This window comes from Amia ocellicauda, chromosome 16, assembly GCF_036373705.1.
Source record: "Amia ocellicauda isolate fAmiCal2 chromosome 16, fAmiCal2.hap1, whole genome shotgun sequence".
In the NCBI taxonomy this organism is placed as follows: Eukaryota; Metazoa; Chordata; class Actinopteri; order Amiiformes; family Amiidae; genus Amia; species Amia ocellicauda.
The window spans coordinates 5432488-5448476 of NC_089865.1; the positions used below are offsets into that span (position 1 = coordinate 5432488).

A 15989-nucleotide genomic window follows, 5' to 3' on the forward strand; every position below is an offset into this window, starting at 1 on the left:
CTTTTGTTTGTTTCTCTCTCTTTCACCCTCCTTGCTTGTCCCTTCTCCAACTCAGATGCTCTGCTGGGGTTGAATGGAGGTTTATAGACATATAAATATAGCAATATGTAGTGTGTCCAGGTGGTAACTGTGTATGGGGCATTACATTCATCGCCCCAAATGGGATTAATAGGAGCAGCTCAAACCTAAACTACAATTCTGCGAGCAGTCATAGGAGGGGCGTTGCCTTCCAAAAGCAGGAGAAGAGGCATAAAATGAGCATTGTATAAAATGCACATTTGCTGTGGATAATAATAAGAACGTTAATAAATGTCAGATTTAAGCACTTAATGTTCACAGACTTTGGATGATCCGCCCCTGGTTGACAGACTATAAAAATACCTTTGACTAGTGCTGTATGAATGGTACACTAAAACTGTAACTCTCCAATGTAACATGGTATACAGTATCTGGCAATCCAGCATAAAGACAGACGCCTTTTCGTCACTTTTCATTGGTTCAAAATTAAAACGTTTTAATCAAAACTGTGGTGACAGTACAGTATTCCACTTACAATACTGATGATGGGCACACACAAAACAACACTTGAGCACATATTCTTTAAACCACCTGTGCATGGCATCTGTAGCAGTCCTGTAGCCTGAACTGCAGTTTAAAATCCCACTCAGTCATAGAGAAAAATGTCCTAAGGGAAGGAAGGTTTATATTCTTTAAAGTAAACGTATTGGGCGATTTGAAGAGATTGCCTTTTTTAATCCTTTGAACTGATATGGCTACATTTTCGTGGTTTTGGCGACCACGTTCCCATCCAATGGCACCAAGTTCTCGTTCGTCTTCAGGTCATTGTCTTCCTCGCGCTCTTCTTTGCCCAGCAGGTCCAACTGTTCCGGGTCCACATACTTGTAGAAATGAGCCATGATGGAGAAAATAATAGAGACTGCCACAAGGAGGACGGCGAACAGCAGGAACTCTGACCACTGAAATGAAAGACAATGAACAGGTTTTGCATGGTTTGAGATGTTGCCATTGGTGCCAAAGAGTGATCACCAGCCACAGACCACAACCCACAATCAGGGGATGCAGCCTCTCTTTCTTTAACAGAGAGAATGTACATGTGTAACCCATTGGAGTGATGATAATAAAGCGTTACTGTCCCTTAAATAGATAGATAAATTGGAAAATTGTGTTTAGCTCACATGAAGGCACAAAACATAAGAAAGACATAACATAACACAACATAAATAAATAATCAGTATTAATAATAATGATAGAAATGCATTCACAAACTGTACATTTCTATGTCTTATAAAGGATGTAAACCAATTTATTTTAATGATTTATTTCTTCCTAGACATTCATGCTTTGTTGATAATTTAGAGCTCTCCAGTTTCCCAGTGAAGCAGAGTCTCCTAATACACGTCCACTGTGGACACTGAAGTCCTACCTGTTCCAGACCAGCACCTTCAGCGACAATCAGCACAATCACGTTTCCAAAGGCCACGGTCAGAAGCCAGCCAGCTTGGAGCACAGACTTCATGTTGGCAGGGGACTGTTGGCAGAAAACAATCATTTGCTATTGCTTACAATCTTTTTTCTGTGCAAATATTAACTTGTTGACAGATAGTTTTCATCCCTTACATAAAAAACAGAAGGTAAACAGAACATGACATTAAAGTTTTATCACTATGGGCCTAATAGCTTTTAATTTCTCAGTTAATTGTATATTATATTTTTTTGCAAAGGTGGTTTGAACCCTGAGATTATATATAAGAATATACCAGTACTTAGAACGGAGTGAATGTTCCATAGCAGATACCTGAGAATAGGAGAACTCCAAGCCAGTGATGGAGAACATCACCTCTCCTGCGGTCAGCAGCACGTACTGCGGGATTTGAAAGGCTATGTGCACATTGTTAGCCTGAACATCCTCTATCTTTTTAAAAGTCACTTTATTGCCAGAAACCTGATGAAGAGAAAGTAAATAGGACTGTATATTCACAGGGATATTTGCTTACATTTAAAAAAAAAGAAATTTGCATAACCTAATATCCGCTCTTCCAGCAGATAACAGGGCTGTTCTTCAAACATCACAAAGGCCCCCCTAAACACTCCCTTCTGATTGTTTCACCCCAGATCACATCCACTCTTGAGCGCTGGTGTCCACAAACAGGCCTGGGGTGTCTGTAATGAGAAGACCTTGGCCCTTACCTCAGTGATGACGATTGTGTATGTGGCACCAAAGTCGAGGAGCCCCACGTCTATACTATAGTCAGTCTGCGCAATTGTGCACTTTACATCACTGTACCTGTAGGACAAATAAGTAATACAACGAACAAGGCAAATAAAATAATTAAGGGATTATATATAACCAAATAAAAAGATATGCATAGTAAAGAACTGGGAAGTGAGAGAGTAAGGTCTTGGGCTCCAGCATTGTCACACATATCAGGGATGAATGCAAGGCTCCCATTATTGTTTTGCAAGCCGTTGAGCTGGCAGAACAGTCCTGTCTTGTACAATCAATGAAATGGAAGATAAAAGGGACAATAAATTAACCTAACAACTAAATTATTATTCTGAACTGTGATACTGCATTGTTTGCCAAATGGAAAGACATAAGGCACAATAGAAAAGTCCTTGACAAGGTTACCCACCCCATTTAAGGACTTAACAACCCCAAAACACCAACACCAACCAAAAATCCACACAAGGCCTGTGGAAATCTGATCCCAGTTCAGTTAACACACTAGACTGAAATGTAACCCTAATTTGATCACTTAAAGCATTATGTATTCAAATGATTTACAAATTTACTCTGACTAATGCTCTCTAAAAAAAAACTAAAAATAACCTGTAGACCTTTCCTACCTTCTCATTTAAATCCCTTAGCAAAACAAAGCTCGGGGAAGCTTTTAGTATTTTCCTATTTTGTATCGAGTTGTTGTTGTTGTTTTTTTTACATGATTTATTTTCTTAAATATCCAAATCTTCAATTAATACAAATACAGCAATGAATTAGCCTACAACGTAAAATAAATCCTACCCAGAAGTCAACAACAGGGCCCACTTAGGCTCCAGTATTAAGATTATAATGGATAGCGCAGGAGGAAAAGTTTTGGTGTGTAGCACAAAATGTTGTATTAAGTGGACTCCAAGTGGGAAAAGAAGAAAAGAAGAGAAACGAAACAAAACAGTGGGCTCAAACATGCCCTTGAGGAATACAAGGCATGTAGAAGTCATGAGAAGAGATGACAGCTGGTCTACTCACAATCCTCGCTCTACAGTCTTAATCTGGGAGATGCTGAAGTTTCCCGTTGTGTTAAAATGTTCTGAGCCCACTGTAATAGTCATGTCTTCTGTGTGTGCATTAATGAATCTGGGGGGAAATAAAGAATACAGTGTAGATATGGAGGCGTCTTTCATCTAATTGGTTTTAAATTCTCACAGCAAACATTTCATTTTATCCAAGAAAATAAAGTTACTCCTTAGGAATTTATTTTCTTTCATACACAAGAACTTGTTGAACACAGCCAACATGGGTTAAAATATTATAGCAAGAGTATCTGTGGACTTTCATATACTTGTGTAGTATGTGATAAGCTGGCAGTCATCGTTTAAAGCTGGTGTTTCTTAAAATAGCCATGGATGGAGAATTACTCACCTTATGGTTGCATGGCCCTTGTCCGATTTCTGAATATTGTCCTCTGTCTATGAAAAGAAGAAAGAAAAACACAATACAGAGACACGTGAGATGAGGTGAATACCCCTTCAAATTGTTTGTACTGTATCAAGCAAGATAAATAGCATTGGCCAAGCAGTATTTTCTTACAAGGAAGTTAATCAGATCTGTATTTTTCTGTGCACAATTCTCAATAAGGTGCAGCTCTCAGATTCGCATTAAAACAGCCTTTTTTTATTTTGTACTTACAAGTTTGCATTCAATTCGTGGGCCTTCATTGTGCAAAACTAAACTGTAGGCAGTTTCTCCATTGAACACGTAGGTACAATTGGTTTGTTCATTTTTGTAAGAAAGGTCAAATTTCATAGTTTGGTTATTTGCATCCAGATCCCATCTCTGGTATTCCGGTGGGTCCTATTGGAGAGAAGAAGTGGAATGGCATTAGAGTATTTAGAAGGAGCTCCAGCTTCTCTGAAAGCTGGATTTCCCCCATAAAACCATATCATCATCTTGACTGAGATGACACTGCCTCAATAGGGTGGATTTGGACAACCAGGGTTCAATAGTTGCACTGAAACCACACTTGCCCACCACTGCTAGGCTATAGGACAGAGCAGCGGTTTCACTTTTACAGATGCCAATGCAAGGCTTGCTTGTCAGCAGCTGCTAAAGATTTCCCACCGACAATCAAATAAATCTACCAACCACTAGTAGTAGTACTGGCCCAACAATTGCTGGTTATCCAGGGTTTTCAGTTACTAGGTACTGGTTCGGGTACCAGAGGACCCTCTTTGACAAGAAGTATCTAATTTGCTGAAGTGTTCTGGAAAACATGATCCAGGGTTATAATATCCTGCCATTAATTTGGAATTTGTTCAGTTTTGTGCAGCTGTATCAAGCCGCACGGGCACCAGTTAGAAATTCTCACAGTAGACAAAGAGGCTGTGTCAAAGCCTTTCATTCTTATTTTCTTTGGCTATTCAACAAATAGGTGGGTTAAAGTCATGTTATTCCACAGTAGTACACTATCCAGTGAATTGCAATATGCCTAAAGCTTTCTACAGTCACAAGATTCTGGGAAAGTTTCACAATATAGATGGGAAATAATTCAGGTCTTGTAGGTCCACTTCCATAGGTTTTTCTGATTACCTCAAAAGAAAGGAGCGTCATGGTAGTTCCCTGGAGCGATACTCTGACTTGGTCATCTGCCAAGTTCAGGATCTGAAGCAGGCTTTGTTGGGCCATTGGAGGCGCAACAACAGATTTCTGAAGGAATGCAAATGTGCATACATACATACATCACCTTCACAGCTCTTCAGAATACAAATTCAACATAGTAGTAGTGTATTCTCAATGGTGATTAAATGCACATAGATCTGCATGTTTTTGTGATATTAGATATACACTTTTCTTATGTTCCCTTTTTTCTTCCACATTCATAATCATTTGAGATCTGGATTCAAATGTTTTATTTAAAAATGGGCCTTAAAGCATTGTGTATTGGATTGAATTGGATTATTTGTTATTGGACATCTCAGTGTTTAGGTAAATTATCCAAGCGGTCACATTCCCAGCGACAATATTTCTCAGGGAGCGTCTGAAGCTCAGCAGCTTTATTCTCATGGAAGAAAATGAGGGCTTTGAGCATGAAAACAAATCAGAGGAATATTTTGTTGTATACAAACAAAAATTAAGCACCTTACATTTACATTCACTTCAACCACAGTTGCTGCCCCAAACGCCAAGGCTGCAAAAATCATCCCAGTTGCCATTTTTTTAAGAGGCCTGCAAAACACAGATAGATCACAGTCTGACACACAGCCTGGCACACCATTAATGAATCTATTATTTAATATGAGTCATTGACATTTGTCACCAAGACAGCCCTTTGTATTCTATTATCCATCTGTTTATAAACACACTTTTGTTTCTTCTTTGAAACAGCAGGGGGACATTACAAAAAAAAAAACTAAAACTAAAACAATTGACTCATACACCAAATCCTTACTAAAGAAAAGGACAATAACTGATGTCAAGGCAGATATCTCCAGAATAGGTTAAACCTGGGATGAGAAAGCCAGGAACATTAGTTTAGTAGTAATGTTGACATTAGACTCACGTGAAGTTAATCTTGCACAAGCCGATCAGGGGGTAAATGCCCATATCAAATATTGGTATGAACACCAAGATTAATAAAGCGTTCAGCATCTGGTGAGAAGAAGGTGGAATTACTTTACATCATACAAATTTTGCAAAAAAAGGAGATCATAGCTTCAGGTGATGAATGTGCAAGACTTTCATGGCTGTGATAAACGGAAATTAATTTTAGTACTGATGAGGAACATTTTTATGTATTATCCCCATTCTTCCTTCAGGTAGTGCACAGATTAGAATGTAATGCACAGAACCAGGAATGTAAAGATTTAACCACTTAAAGAGTTTTGGGTCCAGATCCTACTGCATGTGATTGATACAGAGGCGTGGGGGGCGCGGGGAGGAGGGGATATGGGGAAATCTATATCAAAGAGTTAATTGGCAATGTCTAGGGGACATTTTCACATGCCCCATTGAATCCTGAAACAAATCTGCAGCATGTGTCAGTTGGTTTAGTTGGGATACAGAAAATCTAAAATATACAACTTTGATATGGGGGGGATGTTATTTAAAAAGAGAATATTTGCCATTTTAGCCCCTTAACAGGAATTTTGAAGTGTGCTTTACATTTGCATTTACAAACAGCCTATAAATGTACAGCCAGATAATTAGTGAAGAGAGATACCTGCATTTGATCAGGCTTCAAAATAAATCCACCCTGTAAATAAAGAAAACAGTCTTAAGAAAATGCAACATCATGGCTATACTTCACTCAACTTTCACTGAGAAAAATGTTCAACAAGGCCCTACAGATAAACCTTCTCCACTGGAGAGGACCATCAAGCACCAAGGGTGACGCCTCACAGATATGGTGCAACAAGAATCTAATGATTCTCCCCCCCAATCATCAACATTTGTAAAGTCTGACAACTTGATTGCCTCTCCAGAGCGGGGGCCTTGTCACCCACATATGCATGCAGATACCGATGAACTGATGAACCGAGATTAATAGTGAAACTTACAAAGTCCATATTCATTCTGGTAGCCTGGAGTGTCCAACGAGATCCCTTTAATTGGAGAAAAATAAGCAATGATTACCGTAACATATGCTAACATATGGAACAGGTCCAGAGACGCTGGATGCAAACAGCAGCTGTTCGATGGTCTGAACTTTTTGCAGCTGAATGACTGAATTTCCCCACAGTGCCAGTGATCCTGGGCCTACACTGCATTCCCAGTTAACGCACTTCCTTGTAGCTTCCTTCTATTTTGTGTGAGGCTGTAGTTTGGTTGCATTGACAAAACCAACGTGAGGAAAATATCGTAGAGACGAATTACCCCTGACCACACAGTGTTGTTAATGTTCTCAGATTGGTGCACAGTAACGTTGTAAACCTAAACTAAGTCTTATACCTTGACTTGCTACTCAATTTCTGCAATGTAATTAGGTTTGATTCCTTTTAAAGCCAATTAAGTATATTTTTTGCTTTTTTAACTATAAAGCCCTAACCTCTAATAAACGGATTGTTTCTTTGTGTAAATATGGTCATTATTGCACATAGAAACTCAACCAAACACTTTGTCTTTGTAATGCAGAAATAATGATGCAAAACATTTAATTCTTTGTGATTGTCTTTGAGATTTCTTTAAGCATTACTTTAATGGGGGGAAAATAAGTGGTGTGAAAATGTAATTGGGATATCAGGGTTAGTACTTTTTCTGTATTTGTAGTTCTACTAATCTGCCTTTTCCTTTTCAAATCCACTGAATTATTATTTTCAGTACAATGTTCGGTGAATCACAAAAGTTACTTGGAGTCGTGAGAGAAGCACAGGATAAGGGACTGAAAATACGTTGAAAAGGCTTATTTCTCTATTTAATCAGAAAAAGGAAACGGCAGAGCAAGCCTAGACCACAGAGAATTAAGATTCATGAACAGAGGGAAGAAGCAGCAGTGTGGAGAAGCGGATAAGGGTCTGGGGTCTGCATCGGAGGGTTGTGGGCTCAATCCCAGGAGGAGGACACTGGCGTTGTACCCTTGAGTAAGGTACTTTACCTTGACATCTATTGTATAAATGGGTACTTGTATTTAAACATAATAAGATATTGTAATAATTGTAAATCCCCACTGAATAATAATAAAGGGAGGGAGGAGAGAACAGAAGAGCATTCCAGACATTCACTTTAAGTATATAGACAGGTATTCAGTGTCATTTGCTTACCTGCTGATCAAAGAGAGCCCAGAACATGGGCAGGGGGATATACAGAAACAGCACTCTGAGCACCATCTTGATCTCATGAATGCTGCGTTTCTGTGGAAATAAATATTTCTCAACTCTGTGATGATGCAATTGGAATTCATCATATCCTCATGATGAAGGCAAAACGCCCAAAGAACAAGCAGGGACTAAAGACAGCTGCAGTGCAGGCCTGGCAGAGCATCACCAGGGAAGAAACCCAGCATCCAAACATGTATCTTTAAGACTTGTCCAAATACTTTTGAGCCCCTAAAATTGGGGGGACCACATATAAAAATGTGTGTAATTCCTACACTGTTCGCCCAATTTGGATGTAACTACCCTCAAATTAAAGATGAAAGTCTACACTTAAAGCACATATTGATGGTTTCCTTTCAAATCCATTGTGGTGGCATACAGAGACAAAATGACAATTGTGTCACTGTCCAAATATTTATGGAGCTATCTGTATATAGATAATGTGTTCAGTTAGCAAGTTTTCAAACAATATACACAAGAGAGGGTTAAGATATTTTTTTGTTTTTACAGAGTATTTCTCCTCAGCCCAGTCGAGCCAATGTTCCCTTTTAGCAGCTTTTTTGGAACTCCTCCAGCGGTTCTTTATTGCGAACTGTAAAGCAGAATGAAGAATGGCATTAGCAATTTGTGAAGTATTCCTTTCTAACATTCAATTCCCAAACACGCACATATTTCTACATCAATATTTGGGCATCAACATAATGCACGAATGCTGCTCTATGATTAGGAGAAAAAACATCATTCCACACTTCCTTTGTTTTACAGCCTCAGAGGCTTTTGTGACATTCTGATACCAAGTGTCACAGATGTTCAAACTCATAACCAGATTAGAGGACATTCAAGAGTGAATTATATTATGCCAATCAATGTACTGGTGATTTGTGTAACCAAACTAACTTATTTTACAGAAAAGGTCTTAAACTCTTCCCTCCTCAGCTCTAAACATCGAGGCAGTGAAACTACCTCTGTAAGGAAGGCATTCTGATCTCCTTTGTTTGGCATTGTGCTGTCTAGGTATGACTGACACTAGAGAGTGAAACAAAATGTGAAAAGAATGGCGACTTACTCCGATGCACTTGCAGACTTGAAGTAATATGTTTCCTTGAGGGGGATCCTTCTTATACATCCCGCTGCCGGCAATAAATACAACTAAAGTACAGATTAAAGAAAAGAAAAAATGGATAAATAGAAAGCAGGGGATCCAACATCAAATTATGGTGTCAATTGCATAATCTAAAATTGCTTATATTGCACGTTCACTCCAGCCCTATTTAGTCTGGTATTTCTTTCCCTAGGTTTCCAGGACTAAGGTACAGTAGTACAGCCTGGGAAGCATTCAGCTGAAGATCTGCCCAAAAGACAATTGTAAGGACTATATATAGCTCCTGAGAACAGTCGGTTAGAGTGATCATTGGACATCAGCTCTGCCCATTTTCCCTTCAACCAGAAACAATGCATGATGTCCCCTGAAACCGAGACATGTCAAGATGCGTAGAGTCCCAGCTGAGTGACTGTCAGTTGTCAGAGCACTTACCCAAGGCAATGATCATCAAGGCAGCTGGGACGCCGAAGGCAAGGGCATAGCAGTCGCCCCCAAAACACTGCACATCACCTGCACAGAGAGCAAAGTACATGTCAATTATTTTGCTTTATTGACAAATATGATTGAATGTATTTATTGATAGAGTATGTCCAATCAATGTTTATTCACATACAGAATGTATTGCATTGCATAACTGAATTCATGATAAATAATAAAAGCATCATAACTATCATTCGATTTTAAACTCATGATATGGCTTTGGACGCAGTAAAACTGACCTCGTAGGATCGGGGTTATTAGGGTTGATAACACACTTCCCCCATTAATGGACATGTAGAAGATGGAGAAGAACTTCCTCCTTTCCTCAAGCTGTAAAGACAAAAATGTAACAAAAGAAAGAAACACACAAAAATTATTAGATTGATTGACAACAAACGCACAAAAGAATCACATCTATGGTTTAAAAGCGATGTTGCACCCATTCAGGAGAACTAAGACCTATTCACAAGACTAGATTTTTGAAGTTATGGATGTCATTAAAATGCCAGTTCTATGTTAAAAAAACAAACAAAAAAAACAGAAAACAGTAAATTAAATTTAGATATTAAACAATTAGAATAGCAAGCATCCGTCTGTGGGATCGTGTTTCACCAATGTTTGCGAAGAATTCTCCAAGTAGAATGTAAAATTGTGACTCTTACGTGTTCCTCTTCAAACTGGTCTCCTCCAAAAGCCGCCACACAGGGTTTTATGCCTCCAGTCCCAAAAGCTATGAGCACCAGACCAACCAAGGACAAAGCCCTATAAAACAAGACATATCCAATTAATATATCTGGGTGTCACAGATACATAGCTACCCCTTTGGGATGGTGGGCTATTATACTCATTTATACAGTTGTGAATACCACTGATATTACTCACACGTGCATAGTCTGGTCTCCCACATCAGGAATGGCACCAATCGACTTCACAACGTGTCCAATCACATACACAATAGAAAGGTATATGATAGTTCTGTGGGGGCAAAAAACGACCATGTTGTGATTGATCCACATTTCAACACCCCTAGTGTACCGCCAGTCTCTTGGGGGGTGATTTTGCATTTCTCAGTTTCAAATGGCAGCTTGGTATGGAATTCCCATATAGTCATTGTTATTTTGGCAATCTTTCATGAGCATTCAAGTTTACAACCCTCCCCAGCTAAAAAGCATCATCCAGAGAGCGTCGGCATTGGGAACTCTTTAAGAGTCGGCCTTACCTAAACTTGCCAAGCCAGGAGTCGGCAATGAGGGCGCCGATGACCGGGGTGAAGTAGCAGAGGCTGGAGAAGGCATGGTACACGGCCGTGGACAGGTTATCGCTCCAGTGCAAATAATTGAGGAAATACAGAGTCAACACCGCTGAAAGAGGTCAGGGGAGACGGGGCAGGGGAGGAGAAGAAAGGGGCTTCAGTTTCTTTACATTATTTTTGGGATGAGATCTGTTAGATTGGTGGTTCCCAACCCTGTTCCCGGGGACCCACTGTCCTACTGGTGTCTGATCCAACTTTTTAATTTTTCAATTAATTAACCGAAACCTTCATTTAATGCTTTAAGTTATCAAGGTGCCTTGTATTCTTTTATATTTAACATCTCAAATGGCTTAAAATTATTTATATGCACCAGTGAGGCCAATTAAACACATCTACATTACAATGCACAGTAACACATCATGTACAATATCAGTACTGTGTAAATATTTGCTCAACACACTGTGAAATGTATATCATATATATTGGAGCAATGGCAAGATGTCAAATAACAGCAACCGCAATCAATTTAAAATCTAAATAGGGCATCATCCTGACATACACCAGTACAAGGAACTGAAACTCTTGAGTCTTTCAAAGGTCAACCATGTGACAATAACATGAGGACATGACATAAATAGCTGTGGGGGTCCCCAGCAAACTACCCAGCCAAGTTATTGGGTCCAACTGATTGTTTTTCATGTTCTTGTACTCTGCATGAAAACTATTTAAATACAATGGTCTTGTTACCTTTCATGCCATAGTAGGAGAATCGTTCACAGAACTCATTCACCACAATGAAAGCGATGCTCAAGGGATAGTTGGTCCCACACAGTTTCTAAAACAAGAAATGTGCATTTTGAATGAAAAGTGAGCGCATGAAATTCAAAATATCTAAACTTTAATAAATGCTGTCCGAGTTAATGGTATAACAGTCCTGTGGATGTCTAAACTGTGTCTAAAGATATTGTGTTTAGTAATGAGCAAATAGTCAACAGGGATTAGTAATCCTGCTAACACCTTGTAAATAAATAAATCATATGAGTGTGTAGTTCATGTGGTTCACTGTTATGTGAACTACATGGCTGTGGTTTTGTGCAACTTGAAGAATCTATTGTATTACAAATGTGGTTAATAGAAAAAAAGAGAAGAGTTTAGTGATCATTACAGCATTAAAGCATAGTTTACATACAAAAGATATAACTTGTTCTTTACTTCATTATTCAGACATTGTTGACGTAACTAAATGGATTTATTGATGTGGGATTGAAACCTTCCAAATCCAAATACAGCAAAGTAACTCTGGTTTTCATTTCTGCTGAGCTTTTTGTTTACTCATACTGATTTACTGAAATAGATCTTTCGGTTGAGGATTTCAAGCGATTTCACTTGGGAAATAACAAACATTAGCAGGGGATAGATAGGTCAAGTCGTCACCTCACACTCCATAAATCACTGCTACAATAACTGCTGATCAATCGGGAATCATATAACCACTGTAATAAAATAAATGTATACATTTATAGAACTATTAAGATCAAATAATGTTGTTACATCTTGGATTAAGCCAGTTGTATATAACATGGCCTTCTACCAATCAATAATATATTTGCTTTGACTTACTTGTCTGAGCATTGACAATGGAAACTAAAGGTAGTCCAATATAATACAAATATAATGTCATTGAATATTAAATAATGAATATATAAACTTACCGGTACGGATTTCTTGGCATTTTTCTTAATCGTGCCATCTGTGGAAGAAACATGTATCTTTAAGACTTGTTTATGTTGAATGATCGTCCACAACTTAAATTTCCTATAGAGAAGGTGCAGACAAAAACGTTTACAAAAATAAAGGTCAGATACTTACAATGTATTCATTTGTACGCTTGACATTTTATGTTGGTACATTTACTGAGCAGCATGTGTGTCATTATCACACTAATTACCAGTTCTCCAGCGTGGTATGATACCATTGCCTGCTATTAAAATATACACCGATCAACCATAACATTATGACCACTGACAGGTGAAGTGAATAACACTGATAATCTCGTTATCATGGCACCTGTCAGTGGGATATATTAGGCAGCAAGTGAACATTTTGTCCTCAAAGTTGATGTGTTAGAAGCAGGAAAAATGGGCAGCGTAAGGATCTGAGCGACTTTGACAAGGGCCAAATTGTGATGGCTAGACGACTGGGTCAGAGCATCTCCAAAACTGCAGCTCTTGTGGGGTGTTCCCGGTCTGCAGTGGTCAGTACCTATCAAAAGTGGTCCAAGGAAGGAAAAGTGGTGAACCGGTGACAGGGTTAAGGGCGGCCCGATCCAACACACGAGCTACTGTAGCTCAAATTGCTGAAAAAGTGAATGCTGGTTCTGATAGAAAGGTGTCAGAACACACAGTGCATCGCAGTTTGTTGCGTATGGGGCTGCGTAGCCGCAGACCAGTCAGGGTGCCCATGCTGACCCCTGTCCACTGCCGAAAGCGCCTACAATGGGCACGTGAGCATCAGAACTGGACCACGGAGCAATGGAAGAAGGTGACCTGGTCTGATGAATTACGAGTTCAAGGTGTTGACTTGGCCTCCAAATTCCCCAGATCTCAATCCAATCGAGCATCTGTGGGATGTGCTGGACAAACAAGTCCGATCCATGGAGCCACACCTCGCAACTTACAGGACTTAAAGGATCTGCTGCTAACGTCTTGGTGCCAGATACCACAGCACACCTTCAGAGGTCTAGTGGAGTCCATGCCTCAACGGGTCAGGGGGACCTACACAATATTAGGCAGGTGGTCATAATGTTATGGCTGATCGGTGTATCCTACAGCATTGTAATTCCTCTCATGATTTGCCATTATAGACAACTGTTCAGAAATCTTCAACGAGATCACATTTTACAGACTTAGTTAATTAGTTTAACAAGTTCACCAGAAAGGAGCTGAGGCCCAATGCAATGTAAATTCTCTGCAAACATAATGTACATCCATATATGCTTTTTTTTTTAAGTCAAGCCCACAGCAGATGTGGACAATAGTTATCCTGCCATAATGTGGGCAATGCTTTTCATGTTACATGAGTTACTAATTAACTGATTAAGTATTATGCAGTGAGCCGCTGTCCTCAATGCTAAAAGAAAGACAACGCCAACCCAAATAATATAAACATGATTTAGTCACAGTTGCAAACTGAGAAACAGTATTATCTCTGCATCTTCTCATCAATAAAACAGAAATACTGATCCTACTGTTTCTCTCACTTAATTCTAGTAATGGTCCTTATTAAAGCCTTAGCTATAACAAGACACAAGTAATTAGTGGTGACAGCCCTTAAATGGACAGTTTTCTTGTTTCACAGCCCCACACAAGATAATAGTCATGATTGACCACACCTGTTTGTGATCTTCAGAAGATGTTCCAGATCACATAGATTAAAAAATGCAATTAACAGTACACAAAGACATTACATTTAATCTTTAGTATGACTCAGCAATAGGCATGTAAAAATGATTTCAAGTTTAGTGTTATCTAACCTGGATCTAAAGTATTAAATTGAAGTAATGTATGGTTTATTGAGTCATTTGAGTTGTTAACGCAAAACTCAAATGGCCTTCTGCTATCATGATTGGGCACTTAAGTTATACATCCTTTGGACTTGATTTTTTAACAGATATCCATTCTTATTACACAATGTTCATGCCCAGAACTCAACACGCAGTATGCATTTGTTTGACATTTAATTCAGCTGGTTTTATCACCAGTTAGTCAATTTCAATATAGTACTGTGCATAGTACTGAACTTCTCATTATTCCATCACATACAGCAGGAGAATACAGTGTTGACATCCCTGCATTATTCAGAAAGTAATGAACAGATAATAAACCCAATTTCCAGCAAAGGTTCCAGGTTTTGAATCAAAATGTCCTCTATTAGTAAGTATGGTGATATCCTCTTTGCCAGGAGAGCACACCACTTCATATGAATGCATTAATATATATATACACCGGTACAGATATATGCATTTAACATGGCAGTAGTGTGTTGTGATCAGGGATCTGGACTCCTGAGCAGAGGGTTGTGAGTTCAATCCCAAGTGGGGGACACTGCTGTTATACCCTTGAACAAGGCAGTGTACATAAATTGCTCCAGTAAAAACCCAGCTATTTATTTACAAATAATGTGATATATTCTAACAATTGTATGTGTCCCTGGATAAGGGTGTCTCCAAAACATAATAAGGAACATAAGGAAAACATAAATCCTTGCAGATAACATAAAATAACTGAAGTTCTTTCCAACAGATAAAAACCACCACCCTCATTTATAAACTGAATATTTTATTGTCACATTTTTGTATCACCTTGCTAAATGGAGTTCATTATCGTAAAATCAGAGTAGAGTGTGTTTTCAATCCGTTTCAGTTCATTCTGACAGAGTTAATATTTGATGTTATTAATATCATTTTGTTCCCAGTCACTGGACTGCAGAGTGCAGATAACAAGAACCATTCTAGCAACTGTACTTAATAGATGTGAAAACATTTCTTAATCTGTTCCAGTTGTAAACAACAAACAATAACTTACTCACTGAGGTATTGTACATATTTTGCATATTTTACATATGTTATTTTATTTGTCATTTCTCTGGTGCTGTAAAAAGCTTCTTTAAGAAAGAGAACACATACCCTCAGGGTTTTCCTTCCCCATTTCTCCAGTCTTCCTTCTGTGGTTGTTTGCACACAACTCCTGTCCTCTAGCAGTTAGACTTGTCAAGCATCCAAGTCCTTCCTTCCTCCGACTGCAGCTGATCCCCTCTAAACCTCTGTTTATAACATTTTCTCACTGGTTAATGTTCTACCCTGAAAACTCACATACTAATTTCATTCTGAGGGATAGAGTTTCTTCTGAGTTTAGGCACAAGAATGAGTGGAGCCTCCATACTCCATATACGGTTTGTGTGTCCAGGTCAGGACCATAAGTCATATAGAAGAATGCATGTAATGTCTGGTAACTCTTCAATAATACAAAATGTCTCTTGTGTACTTGGGCTTCACTAATTCTTTACAATGTAGTATTTCTAGGAACTAATCACAGGCCCTCTGTACTC

General features: G+C 38.8%; 1 protein-coding gene across 1 annotated transcript; it reads right to left on the minus strand.

Moving 5' to 3' along the window:
* Positions 1–487: 487 nt before the first annotated feature.
* On the minus strand, positions 488–15761 carry slc15a2 (solute carrier family 15 member 2). The gene is made up of 23 exons (XM_066687893.1): positions 15568–15761; positions 12596–12633; positions 11631–11718; positions 10851–10992; positions 10514–10606; positions 10294–10393; positions 9871–9961; positions 9584–9661; positions 9116–9198; positions 8558–8641; positions 7996–8085; positions 6796–6840; positions 6459–6491; positions 5799–5887; positions 5383–5464; positions 4829–4945; positions 3929–4093; positions 3662–3708; positions 3269–3376; positions 2209–2305; positions 1817–1963; positions 1445–1549; positions 488–977 (listed from the first exon to the last, which is right to left on the minus strand). The coding sequence occupies exons 1-23, from the start codon at positions 15587–15589 to the stop codon at positions 774–776; spliced, it is 2148 nt and encodes a 715-aa protein (XP_066543990.1). The 5' UTR covers positions 15590–15761; the 3' UTR covers positions 488–773.
* Positions 15762–15989: the final 228 nt, after the last annotated feature.